We start from the raw sequence: 19,091 nt of genomic DNA on the forward strand, positions 1-19,091 counted from the left end.
ATAGGTAGCGGACCTCCGGAGAGGGTCCTTTAACTCTCCTTTATTCCTCGCTTCTTCTATTTCTACTTTCTTTAGGATATTTAGAGCTTCTATCTCTTATATCTACACCTTAGTTACTACTTATTTTATATAGAGCTTTCCATTCCCATATCTTATGTTCCTATTAGCGCTTCTATATCTAAATCTGTTATTATTACCGGTTCTTCCCCTGTTCTTACTAGTCGGCTATATGCCCTTTATAGGTTGGCTGCGAATGTTATATTTGCCGCATTAAGTCTAATTCTTAATTATCCTAGTCTTAAGCCTACTGTCGCTGTCTATAGGGGTCTTCCTATAGGGCGTCCTCTCCCTTATATCCCCTGTAACCCTTATATCCCTAATCGGTCTAGTAATATCGCGCGGCGTCGCTTCTAGCCCGTTAAGGCTTAGGATGGCTAGCCTAGCCCTTTAGTATTAAAGGTAGGAAACGCTAGGAAGGCGCCTGCGTCCCCCTAGCTTATTACCTATTATTTCCATTTATATAACCTAGCGTGCAGTTATTCCCGTAGCTATTAAGCCCTTACCTTCTATCTCCTGTATTTAATGCAGTCTTCTCTCTCCCACGCCTTATATATACTTTAGTAGCAGTTCGCGCATTTTATTTGGTCTTAATTTAAGCAATGTCTTATATTATAGGGGCCTATATAATGGCCGCAGCACACCTATGCTGCGTATATAGATTAGGTGTGTCCCTATTATATATAGCGATAGTATTATTCTAGGTATAGTCTATGGTTGTAGAGCCTTATATTATATATAAGGCCATTTATAATTATTCCTTTTTAGATAAGGAGTTTTTGCATTCCTAGTATATATATACTAACGATAAGGGAGCCATATGTTCATCCGGCGTCTCCCTAATAAGTCTTTAGCGACCCTTATATCCTCTTATTATTCTTATTATATGCTTAGTTTATATTTTCCTATTAAAGCTATTAGATTTGGGTAATTTCGAGTCCTAGTATAAGGCGTTCCGTTTATCTTACTATCTCCTATATAATTGCTGTATTATCCGCCTAGCGTCCCTTTTCTACCCTAAGGCTTATAGAAACCGCTAGGACTTTAACTAGGTAATCCTTGCGGAGTACTTTTATGCCAATACGTTCTCCTAGCCTATCCCCTACCCTTACGGCTTATTCCTTTGCCTATTAGTCCTTTAAGGTAACTCTAATATCTCCGCTCTTAAGGTGTTGGACTATAATAGTGTTATAGACCTCTTTGCGTATCTTTATAAGAACTTCTATTTTTAATTATCCCCTAAGCCCCTCTACTTATTTTATGTTTAGTTATATTATAATTATATGCCCAGTTGTTAACTTAAGGGGGGTAGGTTCCCTATACTGTAAAAGCGCAGCTACGGCGGCCTAGGTGCGGTTCGCCGGTAAGGGGGGGTTATACTTATTTTTAATTTTGCTTAGCCGTTAGAGGATTTAATTAAGGGTTTGCTAGAGGGGCGCCTAAGGTTTACTAGACTGGCGGAGCCATTCTGCTAGCTGTATTAGTTCGTTATAGCTAACGGTTACTCCCCTATAATTCTAAATACTAGACGCGTCTAATAGGCTTTATATTTTATTAAATGCCTTTTTAATAGAGGTATTTCCGCTTTATAGTGTGGTATTCGCCTGTCTTTATTATAGAGGGCTATTGCTAGGCGTAGTTCTAGCGGTTGCGCGCGAGTGCGAGCTACCGTCGTTTAACGTGTGCCTCCCCTGCGATGCATACATCTTAGGGGGATTCTCTAGGTGTTTTTTAGGGTTCTTTTGGTTAGTTTTGGTCTTTTTAGGCCGGGTGCAGTAAGAGCTCCAGGTTCTTACCGGTCTACTAGATATAATAATAAAGGCAAACCTAAATAAGGCTTTAGAAACGTTTATTAATATAAATACTTTATATATATAAGTTAAAGGTTGGGTTAAAAGGGAGTAAGAGTATAACGCTTTATAGACCCTAATTTTAACTAGCTAATTAGGATTTTCTATACCTAGTATAGAAAATTGCTATTAGCTCGCTTATAGCTAGCGCCTTAGCGGCCCTAACAGCCCTAATATAATATCTACCCATAACTCCTTAGTAAGAAAGCACTACGTGCTAAGAGGCAAATTTTGGGATAATAAGACTTATATTATAATAGCAATAGTAAGTAAAGAGGATCTATATTTATTATAATAGTTAAGCAGTATTTATATATAGAGGGCAACCATAAAAGAAGAGTTGCTAGTGTTGGGAATGAGGCAATTTGCCGTCACGTGATGGTAAGTTGCTATTACATGTCGCCGCGGCACTAGCGTGGCGAGGAGCCTTAAGCTCCTCGCCCTTCCTTATTCTAATTAAAAAGCTTTATTAACCAACATCACTATAACCTACTTAAGTAGTCGTTATTAGTAAGTCACCCTATATGACCAATACTACTAAACGCCTATTAAAAATAATAAAACGTATATACTTAGCATTAGAGACGGATTAAATATTATAGAATAATCGTATATTTACTTATATCTATTCACTTATTTATAGAGGTAGAGATATATTCTAAATAATGTATTGATTAGGGGTATAGGCCCGAGGAAAGGGTAATCATCTCAGCCTGCTGTATCGCATAGTAGGTTCCCTACTGTCTCAAGCAGTAGTAAATAATTATATACTTATTGCCCCCCTTAGGCCTACCGCAAGCCTAAGAGGCTGCAAAATCTATCTATAGGGTAGAGGGTAGGAAAGCGAAAAGCCGAAAGGCTAATTGTAATAGATATTGATGTTGCTGTTTAGAAAGAAGGCGTGACTTCGCTTTAAATAGACATTTTTATCTATTTACTTGCTCGCAGAGGTAGAGATATATTCTAAATAATGTATTAATTGGGGGTGTAGGCCTAAGGAGAGAGTAATTATCTTAGCCTGCTGTATCGCATAGTAGGTTCCCTACTGTCTTAAGCAGTGGTAAATAATTACACACTTATTGCCCTAAACAACGCGTACCGTTAGAAGCTAGCGGTATAAGGCCTATGCCACAACTAATATAGAAGTAGGAATATATCTCGTCTTTTTTACGCCCGTAGGGTGCGCCTATAGGGTATTATTAAAAAACTATTTAGGTAACCCAGAACCTAGGTAATATTAAAGGCTATTAATAATTACGCCCTAATAACGCGTACCTAGCGGTATAAGGCCTGCACCTAATAACTAATATAGAAGTAGGAATATATGTCGTCTCTTTACCATAAAGTATTATTAAAAACCGTTCGGGTAGGTAATATTAAAGGCTATTAATAACGACGACAACAATAATGTAGTAAGGAGGAAGCTGGAAAGCGTTAATTTAAAACCTGTTAAAAAACCCTATGGGAAAAATTGTTAGGAAAGACTACTTATCAACAGCTGCTGTGAAAAGACGCGACGCGAAACTTCGCGATCCTCCAGGGGTAAGACGTTTTATCGCGACAACAACACAACGCCGTACGGTATAGTATTATTAAGGCTATAAGACGAATAAATAACAAAATCTCTATTAAATAAGCCTTATTTTAAAGCGAAAAGCCAAAAGGCTAATTGTGATAGATATTGATGTTGCTGTTTAGAGGGAAGGCGTGACTTCGCTTTAAATAGACATTTTTATATACTTAGCGTATAAAGAAGGTTAATAACTAAATAGAGCCGTAATTATAATATATACTAACTTCTTCTCCGTATACCGAGAATATAATAGTATCTTAACCAACCTATTTATATATCTCTTTAGTTATACTACTACTAATATAAGGTCCGTAATAAGGAGCAGTATTTACTAAATTAGCTTTATAAACGGCTTTAAGTAGGTAAAAAAGCTTTAAAATATATTTAACTTCTAATAAGATATTAAGTCCGCTATTAAAGCCTTTATCTATAGCCCCTTAGGGGTCTATTTTAGTACAGTATAAATTTAGTAGGGTGCTTATATAATGGCAGCGCCTAGTTTAAAACGTAAATATCTCTATTAACTTACGGCTAATTCTTACCATCCTAATATAAGCAGAGAGCTCTTAGCCAGTTCTATATATAGCGCTTAATGGGTACTAAAAGCGCGGCGTTACTAGGGCGTTGCTAGCGATTAAAGATCGACTGTAAATATAGGATAAAATCTATATACTACTAAGCGCACGGGCCTCTAGCCTACTAAATTATAACTTAGCGGCTGATTTAGCTATATAAAACAAACTATAGATATACTATTAGTGTTTACGGCTTAGCTAAGCGCTTATTAAGTCACTGAGCCGCATATAATATATATAACCCCTATTAATATTTGCAAATATTTATAGCTAAGCCTATAGCTAAGCAGTGGACATATTTAAATATCTTACCCCCTATTAATTAAGTCGCTAATACACGCGTACTATTGGCCTATTGGCCCAGCCGTGCGCCTATATATTTACCCTATATATCAAGGTTACTTATTTACTCGCTAAGCGGCTAGTAGGTATACTTTCTCTACCTTTCCTCCCTAGTCTATATCTGCGTATATATATAAAAAGAAAAACCTAGTGTTTATATATCTTTCTATTAGAAAGACTCTTGTTTTCTTCTAGAATTGGCATTTTATAAAAGAAATATATAGGTGCAGAATTACTAGATTATTTCATATGCCTGAAGATCAAATATATATTGCAGACTTTCCCCATTTCTCTAATTGCCTAAATGCTATTTAAACTTTTACTCTTCGAAATTATAACCACAGTCCGGCTGTCTTTATGTCTTTAATTCAGAAGCAACTCACTGAGAAGTCACAGGAATAAAATCAAGTTCGCATAACTTTATTTTCACTCCAGTTTGATGGCCCGGACAACCATGACTTGTATCCATTCATAGGGCACCGTAGAATCCTATTATTATGATGAAACTTAATTCGCTGAGCTAAATTTATCGATCGTAATACACTATAAAGACAAAAATCCTCCCACATGACTAGCATAACATCGTGAGCCGCGGAAAACAACTGAGCGAGTGAACTCCACTTTATCCCACAGAAAATATTATAACCTAGCCAGAAATGCGCCGCGAAGATAATTGAGCAAGGTAAGTGAAAAGAACCGAGCGTAGAGTTCGATACACGAGTCGATCCTATTATTCCTAAGCACCACGGAAGAACCTACCTTTTTGAATTCTCGACAATATAGCCGAAAAGCCGCGCGAAGGATACGTATTCAATGATTTAGGCCACTTGAAGCACCCCCTTCATTTTGGCAAAGACTTCTCATGTTCCGCCTTCTGCCTGCGGAACTCTTCGAACTCATCAAGCAGCTTCACGAAATTTTTCCCGACTTCCTTGTCCTCTTTGTCCTCTGCTCTCTCCCGCACCGTCATGCCGTCGTCTGTGGTCCTGACGCTCATATCCGCGCCTGCGTGCAACAGCATCTTGGCTTCCTCGAAGTGATCATTCTCCACCGCCTGGTGCAGCGGCGTCCAGCAATCACGGTCCTTATAATTGACGTTGGCACCGCGCGCAATGAGGGTCTTAACGACGTCCGGGCCGCCAAAGCAGCACAATGGGGTCCACGAATCCTCGTCGACCTCCTCAATGGACGCGCCTTTGTCGATTAGCAGATTCGCAGACTCGGAGAGGTTGTACTCGGACGCCAAGTGCAGCGAGGAGCGCTCCCCGGAGGCCTTGGCGGTGATGGACGCGCCGGCGTGCTCGATTAGCACCCGGGCTATCAGTTCCCGCTCGTTGATGAGCGCCACGTGGAGGGGCCTGTCCTTATTCGGCAGCTCGGTTTCGTAGTCCGCGCCCCTTTCCAGAAGCGCCGTGACGATGGCTGGAGATCCTGTGGCACACGCGTCGTGGAGCGGAGTCCATCCCTCCTTTTCGCGGGCGTCAATTTTTGCACCGCGGCGGACGAGTTCATGGGTGGCTACGATCAAGTTGTTTTTACAGGCGAAGTGGAGCGGGGTGACTCCTTTTGTGGTTTGCAGATTGACGTTGGCCCCTCTCTCCATGAGAAGCAGTGCGGCGGCTTCCTGGCCCCAGGTCAGGGCACACGCAAGGGGTGTATATGCCTTTTCCGTCAACTCTTCGATATCCAAACCACGATCTAGGAGGGCTTTCAGAGCCTCCACGTTGCCTTGAGCAGCGGCTGCATGTAGTGCGTGCGCATCCGCCCGGTAAACCGCGTTTATGTTAGCCCCTTTCTCCAGGAGGAACGGTATCATCTCATGACTGTGCTGACAAGCCAAGAGGAAAGGCGTAACGTTAAATTGATCCTTGCTTTCTAAATCTGCGCCTTTACTTAGGAGTAAATCGACAACATCTTTCCTGTTTCGAAGCGTTGCGACATGAAGCAAAGTGCTGCCCATAGAGTCTCTATCCTCATCAATATCTTGCACAGACTCGACCATTCGAAGGGCAAGCTCGTTCCAGTCAGCGTCTCGCAGGAGAATCAGGGAGAGAGCAGTATGCCCGGGATCTTTTCCGCGATTGATCTTAGCCCCGTACTTGAGTAAAATGTCCACTACTTTAGTGTCCTTGGCATCTTTCATGTTGAAGATAGCTTCGTCAAGTGCGGTGTATCCTTCTCCATGGAAGGCATCAATGTCAACGTCTGAGTCGAGGAGCAACTCGATCATAGGAATATTACTATGTTTAACTGCATAGCAGAGTGGAGTGCTAGTGGACTCGAGTTGCATATCAACATCGCAGCCCTGATCAATCAGTGATTTGAGCATCTCTAAGTTGTGCTCTTCTAGCGCATAGTGCAGCATTTTCCTCAATGCTGACATCCTTAGAAGCGAGCCTCCTTCTTCGATGACCCAGGAAATCCACTCATATTTGTTAGCAGGGGTTGGATCTTTGATGCGAGGATAGCACAGTTCAGTTAGAGCAATGATCGTTTTGACCATCGGATGGCTGTCCGCCATGGCAAATTGGAGTGCGATACTATTTTTCGGGTGATCGGGTCCACCCATGGCTTCCAAGAGAACTTGTACCACCTCTTCTTTCCGTTCCACGAGGGCCATATCAAGGGTTGTGTCGCCCATGGCTGTCTTGATCTCTGGATCACATCCGTGGTCAATCAATCGCTGAACGACCTTGGCATGGCCATCGCACGCAGCAGCATGTAAGACAGTCATTCCTTCGGGCTTAGTACTTAAAATATGGGCATTTGCTCCCTTCTCCAGTAGAAAGTTGGTCATTTCCAGGTGGCCAAAGTGAGCTGCAAGGAATATCGCCGAGTGCCCGAAATTGTCAGCTTCGTTGATGTCCGCTCCATGGTCTAAGAAGACCTTCGCAGTTTCGACATGGTTATGGCATGCCGCCCAAATGAGCGGAGTGCCACCGTTTTCGCTCCGAGCGTTCAGGTTTGCGCCATGATTCAAGAGGATTTCAGCAGCCTCGGGGTGTCCGCAATCGGCTGACAGGAGTAATGGAGTGCATCCTCGCTTCGATTTCGCTTCGATATCCATGCCCTTTTTAAGTAGGAGTTCGAGAGCGTCGGTCATCCCCTCGGATGCGGCCCAATGAAGTGCATTCTTATGGTCCTTGCCAGAGAGAGATTTCAGGTCAGCGCCGCGGTCGACCAACAACTGCATCAGCTCAGTTCCCTCTTTAGTGAGAGCATGAACCAATGGCGGCAAGGTCCTTGCCCGATGGGAGACTGAAGCTCCTCTACTAAGAAGAAATTTTACTGCTTCGACATGGCGTCCAAGGATAGCGAGGACTAGCGGCGTCCAATCTCTCACGGACTCTTTTTCGATGTCTGCTCCGGCATCTAGAAAGGCCTTGAGTGCATCGACATCTCCCTTATCAGCGGCTCTTAAGAAGCTCTCGTAATCGATATTGTCCTTGGGGGTTGGGGTGGGGGTGTCTGCTTTGGAAGCATCCAAATCATCTCCAGTTTCAGACACGCACTCCCACGACCCACAGCTCGATACATCATCATCAATCTCTGGGTTAAAATCGATAAAGTTAGTAGACAGCTGTGGCCGAGCATTACCCGACCTAGCTTCAACCCTCGGATTGATGGCGAGGGAATCGACTGCGGCAGTTAAAGTGGATGCATTCTCTTTTAGAGGTAAATGGGCCATGGCTAAAGAGGCAGCGAATGTAGTCGCTTAGGACCCACTAGTGCAGCCTCACGCGTTGTATTGAGATGACTTTCGGAATGGAAAGTAGGATGTAGAGTACTGGTGGAGGTTTTTAGTGAGGAATGAATGAAAAGGCTCTTTGCGAGTGGGAAGAAGATTAAGCGCCTTTTGATGGTGGGAAGGCCTTGACTCTTGGAAGGCAGCAGCCAGCCGTGAAGAGGCTGAGCTGCGCCCATCTGCCTTCTGGAGGACTCACGTCAAGCAAACCAAGCAAGGATGGACTTTCGGTAGTTGGCGGCTAGAGAGAGCTGAACTGCAGCTAACTAATACTGTGCTAACATCGGGCGAAGGCGGCTTAGACGCCCTGCACGCTAATGGAGGGGTAGAGAAGCCTGGAGGGGCAGAAGAAGCCACTGGGAACATTTACTGTAATAAAGTCATGTGGAAGAGGGGCGTCCGCGACTCTCGCCATGCCGTCTCAAGGAAGCGCTTGGAATTCGCAATATTGATGTTTTGGAGTTGCAGGAGCTCAGGGAATTTATTCTGTCTTATTATGCATTGACATTTTCCGCTCTTAACCACCAACACCTACCCTGGAAGAAGTGATAGACAGACGCACCGCCGCAGCCCAACGTCACCAGCCGACCACTAGCAAATCTGCTGACAGTGGCGTGTCTTCTAACCACCTCTCGTCTTGCTTGGTTTTCCTATCTACGAGCAATCAATCCCTAAGATCTCTCTTCGTCATCTTCCAACATGCCGTCTTCTAAATACCTTTTCCTTCTCGCCGTAGCTCTCCTAGTGCTACTTCCCTCCCCCGCTCATGCCTTTGGCGCTGGGAATATCGCATCCATTTCAAAGATCGAAGGGCGCAACTGGCGCCATGGCGATATCGAGGACATGCTTAAAACCGTCGCATGTCTGCGCGGCCACAAGTGGACTTCCATGATGATCAAGCGCGTCTACTTTGGCAACTGGCTGCGCGACTATTCGCAGGCAGTTGATGTTGGCACCTTAAAGGGCGTCCAAGCAGATACCATCCGCATCCTTGTCTGGGTCCTTGCTTTCATGTCATTTGGCTATGCCACTGCCGAGTTTGAGGTTACCAGTGAGCGGTTGGGTGTCTATAGGCCTGAGGAGCATATCGACAACCCAAAAGATTATGCAGATAACATGGATGCGAGGAAATATGACCCGCGGTTGCGTGGACCAGTTTCTCCTGAAGAACTAGCTATTGATCCTAACACTGGTGAGTCTGTTCTGAAGCCTAATATGGATTTCTAAACAGTAGTGTACTATAGTTTTTCTAAGGCTATTTTCTAACATGTTCCAGGTATGAAAAACTACATCGCTAATGAGTACGGCGGCTGGGCTACTTCAGCCGGCTACATCAAATTCTCCTTCTCTCGGAGCATCCATTATGGGCGTATGTACACCCATGGCCCGTCAGGGTCTCGCGGACGCGAAGAAGATCTCTGCGAGGCATTACGTTGTTTGGGCCAAGGTCTCCACTGTTTGGAAGACTTTGGAGCCCACACCAACTACACTGAACTCACTCTTCGCGAGCTTGGCTTCACAAATGTCTTCCCGCACACCGGCAGCTCAACTCAGCTCAACGTACATGGAAAGCATATTTTCCCTCTTGTAACCGGAACGTTTGGAGGTGTGGACTTCTTGCACTCAGTCCTTGGGGAAGCCACTGATCACTTCACGCAATCCGAAATCGACGAGATGAATGCTGCGCTTGGCGATGCCTCCTCTAGCAACCCCAAGTCTACCTCTGGCGGCTCTGCAGGCGTGTCAGGTCTGACTGACCTCCTCTCCAAAGTCCCTGGCACCAGTGGACTCTGCCAAGAAGCCTTTGCTTTGCAAGCCGCTTCAGACGCTCAAGCGGCATCTAATTCGCGCGGGATAGATCATGACCCCTACAGCAGCTCTCGCGCTTCGAGTCACCAGCAGCCCCAAACTTTCGACGCACCACCGGGTTCCGTGGGTGGGCCTCCTGGACCCGGTATTCCAGGCATGAACCCTAATCTTGACCCCTCGACAATTATCCCTAAGATCTACCCTATCCTCGCATTCCGGGACAAGGTCGTGCGCTCGATCTCTGCCATCGTCTCCAGGATCCCTGGCCTGGAGAAACTGATCGAAACCATCACCGAGCGAGTCACGCTGTTCGTGCTGTCCCTCCTCGCGCCATTCATCCAACCTATCATCAACGCAGCCTCAGAGCAACTGAAGCTCGGCAGCTCCGCCGTCGTGGAGAGCTCAGGCAAGCACCAGTACGAGCCGTGGACGGACCCCTACTGCACCGACCCGACACACTCGCTGCTCTCCAAAGACCACTTCTCCAACATCCTCAACGAGCCCGCGGGGCAGGTCGCAACCGCCATCCTGCAGTACGTCGCGCCGCGCGTCGTCTACGCGTGGGACCACCCGGACGTGCCCGTCAACCAGGTGCTCAACGACGTGATCCGCGTCTTCCACCACCCGGCGCTGCGTGACAGCGCGTGCGAGGTGCACCGCATCATGTTTGACGTCGTCAAGCGCTGGGTCGACGGCCGAGCCGACCGCGGCCGCTCGCTCAACAACATCCTGAGCTCCAACAGCGTGCGCGAGGGCCACAACCACAGCGGCGGCGACAACCACACCCACGGCGGGCAGCCAGGCGCAGGCGGTCACGGCCCTGCCTCCGGCGGCTTCAACATCCCCGGCATCCCCGGCCTGGGCAAGCTGACCGGCAGCGGCGGCGGCGGTGGCAGCAGCAGCAGCTCGCCCTTCGCCCTGCTCAACAAGCGCGACATCGAGCCCGAGCCCTACGGCCAGCCCGGTTACAGTGACAGCTACAGCGGCCACAGCCCCGCACCCCAGCAGCAGCAGCACACGCAGCACTGGGGCTCCTTCCAGCCGTACGAGAGCCAGTACGCCGGCGGGCAGCCCGGCGACCCGTACCACGGCGCGGCGTTCGAGCACGGCCAGTACGCCGGCGGCCAGGGCGTCGAGCCGGCGTACGCCATGCCGACCGCGTTCCAGCAGGGCTACGAGGTCCCGTATCAGCAGCCGCAGGGCCAGGGACAGTTTGACCAGACGGACTATGCGTATCCTGGGTATGGCGCGCCGGGGGAGCAGCAGCAGGGGCAGCAGCAGCATGATCCGAATGCGCCAGGGCAGCAGCACGGGGGTTATGGAGGGGGGTATGGCGGGTATGGAGGGACGGGGTATTAAGGCGATGGGAAGAAGGGGTGGGTTTGGGGGATGTACGAGTGGGTTGGAGGGGAGGGTTGGTGTTGTGGAAGTAATGCTGATATGACTGTGATGAGTTTTCTTGGCTCAGAGAAACGTGTAGAGCAGATGCCACTGCCTTATGACTGCTTTTTGCATTAGGATACTGCAACGAAACTCAATTGTTGCGGTAATTGAGGTATTGTGTGTAAACAGGCCCCTCTCGTCACTCATATGCCTGTGTGATAGACTCGAAAGCGGTGTGGGAACTCAGACCTAGACACGGTGTTAACAAGAGCAGTTCAAGAGCGAATTCCAAGACGCATTTGCGGAGAAAAAAAGAAATGCAGTCACATATACCCCGAACATAGCACGGTATCTACGCGCAAAACAGCCAGCCACACTGTACATACGAACCCGACCGCTAAACCCCCAATACTCCCAACGCCGCCCACTCCTCAACCCAAACCCCCCTCTCCTCCCTGGAGCTCACTTCAACACGACAATCAGAAGCACCAAAACCACAATCAGCACCACAATAACCGTCAAGCTCCAATTATCCCTCGCCTTCCGCCCCACCCTCTCCAGCCGTCCGCGCGCCCTGCGAAACTGTCCCTGATGCCGGTCCACCCCCTCATCGACCTCATCCAGCAAGAGCACCTGCCCGTCCAGCTCGTCGCCAATCTGCATGCTGAGCTCGCGCTGCCGCCCGATCGACTCGCCCAGCCGGTCCAGCTGCGCGTCCTGCTCGCGCATCACCTGCGCGTGGTACGTGTGGATCTGCTGGTTGTCGAGCTCGCGGTGGTCCGGGGGGGCCGCGTCGTCCGGGTCGTCGCGGTAGGGGAAGAGCGCGGCGCGGTTCGGGTCTGGCGGCGAGGAGGCGGCTGGGTTGTCGGTGAAGCGGACGGATCTCGAGGTCTGGGATGTGCGGGCGCCTTTCTGGGACGGCGGTTGCTGTGCTGCGGCGAAGTCAGGGGAGAGGGAGGCGTTGTTTGGGGAGGCGAGGGTGGCGGAGGGGTTGGCGCCGTTGGAGGCGAATTGCGTGGTTAGGTCTGTGAGCTGGGTGTTGAGGGTGGAGAGCTGGTCTTGGAGCGAGCTGGAGAGTGTGAGCTTAGGCTTTGAAGCCGCGGGGGCTGGAGGTACTAGAGGAGAGAGGGAGAGAGAGAGACAACGTACACGTCTGGTGATTGTTCCAGCTGGCTTTCCAGCGCTTCGATGCCTGAGCGGAAAGAGTCGAGCGAGCGGGATATTTGGCCATCTTGCGAGTTCGGCGAGAGGTTTAGGGAGATTGCTCGCTGTCTTTCTAGCAGGGAAAGCTTGATATGATCGGCGAGGAGAAATAACTGGGAGGGGTTTGTCCTCGACATGATTACGGCGTGGTTGTGAGGTGTGGAGATGACGGCGAGACGGAAGCCGAGTTAGAGGAATATTAGTTGGCAGAGAGCAAAAAGCGGTACAAAGAAGATGGTTCAGGCAAAAAGAGAGGAGGATGGCTTAGTAGGGGCCGCTATAAACAGAACAGGTAAATAGCTGAGGTATGGGTGGAGGAATTGAGTGGTTTCGGAACCGGCCCGTGCTGGCATTCCGATTTGTTCGACGTTCAAGGTTGACAACAATCCCTCGCCTTACTCAACTCCACCACCATAGCTTTGCACAACATTATGAAATCTCGCCCTGATTCTCTCCTTGCTATATAATCCCCCTCCTCCCCCGCTTTTCCGCCCGACAGCCATCTTCTGGCTCATCACCACCATGTCTTCCATCCCGTCTCGCCGACTGTCTCGGGCCTCAAGCAGAGCCGAATCGGCTCTATCCTTCCAGTCTTTACCAGCAAGCACTGCTCCCCTTGCTCTCAGCTCTCCAGTGGTCGCACATCGCCCTGAGCCCTCTGATTTTGTGGTCGGTGGCCCTCCTAATTCACCTTCTCCATTAGCTCTGAGGGCTTCCAACTCACCTTCGTCGAAGCGTCGAATCAACCGACATAGAAAGGTTCCAATCGACGTACGCACCCTTGAGTACCTCGAGCCCTGCGACAGCAACCTAGTTTGCCTCATCTGCCATTGTCCCTTCGATAAAGCCGTCCGCCTCGCCTGCGATCACGTCTTCTGCAATGACTGTGTGGAGCAAGCATTTGCTGCTCAGGAAGGCCCAGCCCCCAAAACCTGTCCTACATGCCGAAGCCGAGTAGATCTCAATAAGGAGCCTCTTCCCGTCCCGAGAATCCTGACCAGCATGCTAGATGAGCTGCGTGTCAGGTGCCCGAATCAAAAGGTTGGGTGCACGTGGGCGGACAAACGGAGCGATGTTCAAGACCATGTCGAGCTGTACTGTGACCATGCTCAGGTTGAATGTGCTTCTCCCGATTGCCGCTTGGGCGTTCTGCAGAAGGATTTCCACAAGGGCTGTCTTCATTACACTGTCAATTGTGAACACTGTCACACGTCAATGATGAAGAAGGACCTCGAGGTATGTTTTTTTCTAGTTAATCCTGTTCTCAAACTGACATATCTTCTCCAGGATCATCAGAAGCAGATCTGCCCCAATCGAATGACTGATTGTTCCAGCTGCTTCACAGAGATCCTTCGCCATGATCTACCATCTCATCTCAAAGATGTCTGCCCGAAGGCTACTGTCACGTGTCCTGGTTCGGTCTGTGGCTGCTCCTTCGCCCATGAGCGCACTGTAGTCGTTGAACACGTCACGATCTGTCCTATGGCAACCATGGCACCATTCTTCCAATCTCAAAAGGCACGTCTAGACGAACACGAGTCCCAGCAAAAGCTTCTCCAACGCAAGGTCGAAATCCTTGAAGGTGGCTTGTCAAGTATTCATAATATGCTCTACCCCGCCAACCCAAATCCAAATGAGCCGTGCCCGGTACCCAATCCACTGGATCCCAACGCTATGGACTACGCACCCGGACCACTTCCGGGGACTCCCGACTTTCGTCTTCCAGCCCCAGCATTTCCGTCTGCATCCCAGACAGACCAAGCAGCAGCAGCTGGCCACCCGCCCCAGCCTCCATTCGACAGCTCCACGCACCACCTGCTCAGCCTTCATGAGTCTCTCCGCGATGAAGTCAGCCGCATTGCCAATGCTCTAACCGATCTCGAGGGCCGCACAAACATGATGATCATCAACGAGAATCAGCGCGTCAAGGACGAGATGCTGCACGCCAACGCGGCCATCAACTCAATGCGCATGCAGCTGCACTGGCTGACTAGCGCACGTCTCCAGGCACAGAATCGAAGCGGCGGGCCAGGCTCGAGCTCAGCGGCCGGAAGCAGCAGTGCGAGCAGAGCTAGTGGAAACGGGAGCGGAAGTGGAAGCGAAAGCAGAAGCGGAAGCAGAAGCGGAAGTGGGGGTGCCGGAGCTGGCGGGAGCAGCTCAGGGGGTGGGGTGACATTGAATCCGATCCGCCGGCTGAGCGACTCGAACCGTCAGGACACGAAATTGTGACGTGGGTAAAGGCATAAATGCTGAGGATGACAGGAAAGTGACTTACGGCTTACGACAGCAATGATAACACAAAGTGGTTCGAGCCTTTGATGTTTTTTCTTACGATTTGGACGGCGTACATGAGCAATGATAACACAAAGTGGTTCGAGCCTTTGATGTTTTTTCTTACGATTTGGACGGCGTACATGAGCAATGATAACACAAAGTGGTTCGAGCCTTTGATGTTTTTTCTTACGATTTGGACGGCGTACATGGTGTTCGCTCTTATGCATTGGCGAAAAGCACGGCGACAAAACGGTGAAAACCGGTGAAAAACCGGTGAAAAAACGGCGAAAATGGCGCGTGTTTCGGGAACTGAGGGATGACTGCATGTGCTCAGGCAACCAGGGTAAACAAGAGTTGGAGCGCTCTTGAATTGATTGGGAGCTACTGGGCATGAGCATGGGACAGGGCAGCACTAGCGTGTGGTTTTTTCCTCTGGAACCGTTTTAGAACTGGCTGGGTTCAAGGAATACCCTAATGGCATCAAGGAGTCTGGCTTCAGGGAAGCAGGCGGCTTTTGGTTGGACATGGATGGAAACGGAGACCGCTGTTCACTCATTCACAGCGACGATTGCTACCATCGGACGAGCGAGTGGTTTACGATGTATGGCCATGACGTAGCATACTTCACCCAACGGCCCTTTTGCCGGCTGACCACAACCTAACGAATTGAATAGATCCCGGCATGCTCGTTCTGGCCCTCTGGGCCTCTGCGTGCCCCGAGACCGTGTAGACGATACTGTCACAGCAAGCCCTAGGGATAAAGACAGACGGTAGTTGAAGTACAAAATCAACACGATTTAATCCTGAACTTGAATTTTCAACTTCTGCTTAAAACCAGCCTAGACTCAAAATTCGATGAGGAATCACTCATTATATACATCCTATCTTTTGGTGGCAGTGCTATAGTCGCGCCGAGCCGAAGGGTTGATGTACAATACAGGAGGGCGGAGCGAGGGTCCGTAACAGCAACCCTTAGTCTGCACTATTCAAACGATAAATATTAACTCCCTGATCGGTGAGAGGTTCGCCATGCTATTTTGATATAGCCGATGGGCAGATAAGGCTTGCGTACTAGACTTCTCCCGATTTGCTGATCTAGGATAGTTAGAATAGAGGGGCGTTCCCTGCGTGGGGAGGCAGATCGCTAAAAGTAAACACTCTAGATGCGAACAGGGTGTCGAAACCCTGCATTCCACCTGATATATCAAAAATTGAAACATTGTGGAGTTGTCGTTCCGTGGCACCCGGAAAGACTTAGGTTCCGAGTTCCATTGATCTCGGTTTTCCGATCACCGAAACTCCCGAGCTGTTAACAGACGCCTTAGATTTTGAAGGGGAGTGAACGATGACCTTGTCGAGATCGTGGGTTCCTCCTTTAATTTTCTTATATCTGATGTCCCAACGCACTTCGCATTCTTGCGCTCGACTACCAATTCTATACCCTAGAGACGGAAGCGCGATAACATGCTCTTTTCCAGTATCGCCTACCATAACCAGTGCAGGTAATGTCCACCGGATGTTAGCCGGCTTTATGGCGGTGATTAAGGAATTAAATCGGTTCAGGTTAGCTCTCGTTGTCGGGCTCATCAATGCCTTTCGCATAGGTCTTATATCAGCCTCCCGAAGACTCCGTATGATCACAGTACGTTTCGAAGGGTTAATGATGCGAATCCAGAATCGGCCGTCAAAGAGTTGGAATCCATCACTTGTACGAGCGGCATCTAAAGCATTATCGCTCCCTAGTTTATTAGAGTTTATAGTTGTTGAAGCAGGTTCGTTCAGACTATAAGGTTGACGAGAAAGGAGCCAATTGTATTGAGGCGTGAATGGCTTGGGATGTAAGGAACTCCGCCGACCTTGGTCCACAATAGGTCGAAATTGGACCCCAGCAGCAGTGAAACCATTTGGCGATGGTCTCTCAAGCGTATTAGAAGTCCTCAGCGCTGGAAAAAGTGTATCAATCACAGTGTCAAGCCTTCGCGGGGACACCGTCTCGTTGGGAGAAACAATTTCAGCTAAGCGTCCAAGGAGCAACGCAGCCACCGTTCTCGCAATGCTAGAGTCACTTTCCAAAACCCTGAACGTCTTCTCTGAAAAACGGACATTCAAAGTTCCATATCGCACATCCAACTTTAGCTCGCAAGAATCGAAAAGCTCTTCGGCTACTTCCATATTTTGGCCTAGCCTATATTGCATACGAAGTGACAGGTTGACAAGCTCGTCCTTCCTAAGAGCGGCGGGTAGACGGTGGTGTTGGATAATGTACCGGATAGCATTGCGCACAGTAAGCGTTTTGTCTTGATTTGTATTGTCCTCTACCCAAGGCATTTGGTTCTCAAGACATGTGGAAATGAGCTTCTCCTTACTAAACTGAAGCAACGGACGCAGTATCTGAACCCCGCCGGTCTCTATTTCCATGAGAAGGTTAGATTTTCGCTCGGATATGGAGTCTCGCATGTTTTCCAGTCCCCCGCTTTGATGCACGCCGTGTAGCCCAAAACACTCAGGGATTTCTTTGATGGCTTGGATTCCCCGTAGGCCTGATCTTACATGTCCTTGAATAAGCCTCGTGATGATTGTTTCAGCCTGATCATCGCTATGGTGGGCAACTAGGAGGGAGCGGAGCCCATGATCACGGCAGGCAATTCCCAAAGCTTGGTAACGAAGAGTTCGTGCTTGAGTCTCGAAATTCAGCAGCTCGCTTGGGTTGGTCCCTTTGGACCACTGGAGTGGGAGAATGTGCGAGTTCATGCCAGCTTTAGAGGGTACACTGTTAGATACCATGTGACAACGGTTGTAAACCCCAAATGCAACTCACCATGCTTCAACAATTGCTGAGCAACCCACAGAGCCTCTTCAGTACTTTCCGGACGGCTCTTATGGTCAACAATCAAGGCTACACACTTGGGGAAATCGCCAAGAATGTGAGAGGTGTTTGCACAGAGGCTCGCCAGAGCCATGGAATCTACTCCACCGCTCACTGCAAGGCCTATATTTCATCAGTTGAGGTTCCCAAAAGCCTTGGCCACGAAGGAAAGCCTCCCACTTACCAAACCTCTGTGACTTCACATTCTTCGTGGATGGCCATATTGAACCCAAAGCCTCCCAAAACTCTTCAAGACTCACGGGAGGAGCTTTCTGCTCCCCAGCCGCCTGACTAAAATATTTCAAAGCAGCAGCATTGCGAGGCGCGCGAAGCTCTCTTGTGAAAAGAAGGCCAGTCCTGCTCCACATCCAATTATAGTTGCCAGCTTGACCCTGAGTAGTATACCAACGGTGTTCTGGCCGCGGCTCTCCCGAGGTCGGGAATCGGAAGCTGCCCCCTGCACAAGGCTTGGCATGGCTTCTGGAATTTTCTCATTTGCAAAACTCGATTCACCGCAAGCACCACAGCTATCCCAAGACCTTCAATTTTCCAATTCGCAACAGCTCGCTCTCCGATTTCTGCGCAATCATCCTTCATTCTTCATCCACATTCAAAATGGTGAGCTTCCGTGTCCCATTTCCCCAGGAATTTGAACTAATTAACATTTCAGACCACCGCTCTTAAGTCTATCCGCTCGCTCGCTCCCCTCCTCGACCGCGTGCTGGTGCAGCGCGTGAAGGCCGAGGCCAAAACTGCAGGGGGTATCTTCCTGCCCGAGAGCGCTGTCAAGGAGCTCAACGAGGCCAAAGTGCTCGCCGTGGGCCCTGGCGGATTCGACAAGGATGGGAAGAGGATCCTGTGCAGTGTGCAGCCAGGTGATAAGGTGTTGATTCCTCAGGTAAGGGATACTATCTCGAGATTATTTGAAAAGAAGCAGTTTTTTGATGAAGTGGCGGTGACGGATTGGTGCATTGATTGCGCTGCAGAAGACGATAAAGAGTGATGTGACGATGCATGGGTCGCTGACAGAGATATAGTATGGTGGAAGCCCAATTAAGGTCGGCGATGAAGAGTATTCCCTTTTCCGGGACCATGAGTACGTTCTCCCTTAATCCTGCTAACTCCCGCACTCTCCATCACTAACCTCCTACAGACTGCTAGCCAAGATCAATGAGTAGACGACAACACCACCCCTCCCACCCTATCATTTCCTGTACCAACGTGTAACTATATCCGCCGCAACCATAAGCACTCGCACGAGCCACGTTCAAAGCTGGGCGTTCGTTGGCATTTTGGGAATCTGCAAGCATTTGAAAGCGTACTTTACCTGCTCTTGTGTAGTTACAAGATTCAAGAGGCCAAAAAAATAATAAATCTCTGCTCATGTTAACGACTCACTAATCTCCTACTGATC

The 19,091-nt window shown here is 48.9% G+C and overlaps 6 protein-coding genes across 6 annotated transcripts; 3 read left to right on the top strand and 3 right to left on the bottom strand.

Annotated features, from left to right (window-relative positions):
- Positions 1–4,826: 4,826 nt before the first annotated feature.
- K441DRAFT_699039 (ankyrin) lies at positions 4,827–8,481 on the bottom strand. Its single transcript, XM_067653119.1, has one exon. It carries the CDS (start codon positions 8,083–8,085, stop codon positions 5,239–5,241), a length of 2,847 nt encoding a protein of 948 aa, XP_067500159.1. The 5' UTR covers positions 8,086–8,481; the 3' UTR covers positions 4,827–5,238.
- Positions 8,482–8,841: 360 nt separating this feature from the next.
- On the top strand, positions 8,842–11,310 carry K441DRAFT_578486 (heterokaryon incompatibility Het-C; the record flags this gene model as incomplete). The annotated part of the gene is made up of 2 exons (XM_067644293.1): positions 8,842–9,334; positions 9,419–11,310. The coding sequence occupies 2 exons, from the start codon at positions 8,842–8,844 to the stop codon at positions 11,308–11,310; spliced, it is 2,385 nt and encodes a 794-aa protein (XP_067500160.1).
- A 486-nt stretch (positions 11,311–11,796) lies between these two features.
- K441DRAFT_578796 (uncharacterized protein) lies at positions 11,797–12,674 on the bottom strand (the record flags this gene model as incomplete). The annotated part of the gene is made up of 2 exons (XM_067644304.1): positions 11,797–12,403; positions 12,484–12,674. 2 exons carry the CDS (start codon positions 12,672–12,674, stop codon positions 11,797–11,799), a joined length of 798 nt encoding a protein of 265 aa, XP_067500161.1.
- A 385-nt stretch (positions 12,675–13,059) lies between these two features.
- On the top strand, positions 13,060–14,766 carry K441DRAFT_578972 (uncharacterized protein; the record flags this gene model as incomplete). Its single annotated transcript, XM_067644313.1, has 2 exons — positions 13,060–14,629; positions 14,699–14,766. The coding sequence occupies 2 exons, from the start codon at positions 13,060–13,062 to the stop codon at positions 14,764–14,766; spliced, it is 1,638 nt and encodes a 545-aa protein (XP_067500162.1).
- An 871-nt stretch (positions 14,767–15,637) lies between these two features.
- K441DRAFT_238483 (uncharacterized protein) lies at positions 15,638–18,303 on the bottom strand. The gene is made up of 3 exons (XM_067640696.1): positions 17,862–18,303; positions 17,630–17,800; positions 15,638–17,567 (listed from the first exon to the last, which is right to left on the bottom strand). The coding sequence occupies exons 1-3, from the start codon at positions 18,043–18,045 to the stop codon at positions 16,066–16,068; spliced, it is 1,857 nt and encodes a 618-aa protein (XP_067500163.1). The 5' UTR covers positions 18,046–18,303; the 3' UTR covers positions 15,638–16,065.
- On the top strand, positions 18,086–19,058 carry K441DRAFT_643025 (10 kDa heat shock protein, mitochondrial). Its single transcript, XM_067646709.1, has 4 exons — positions 18,086–18,295; positions 18,348–18,575; positions 18,715–18,773; positions 18,831–19,058. Exons 1-4 carry the CDS (start codon positions 18,293–18,295, stop codon positions 18,853–18,855), a joined length of 315 nt encoding a protein of 104 aa, XP_067500164.1. The 5' UTR covers positions 18,086–18,292; the 3' UTR covers positions 18,856–19,058.
- The last annotated feature ends 33 nt before the right edge of the window (positions 19,059–19,091 follow it).

This window comes from Cenococcum geophilum (assembly GCF_001692895.1).
Source record: "Cenococcum geophilum 1.58 unplaced genomic scaffold K441scaffold_46, whole genome shotgun sequence".
NCBI classification, from domain to species: Eukaryota; Fungi; Ascomycota; class Dothideomycetes; order Gloniales; family Gloniaceae; genus Cenococcum; species Cenococcum geophilum.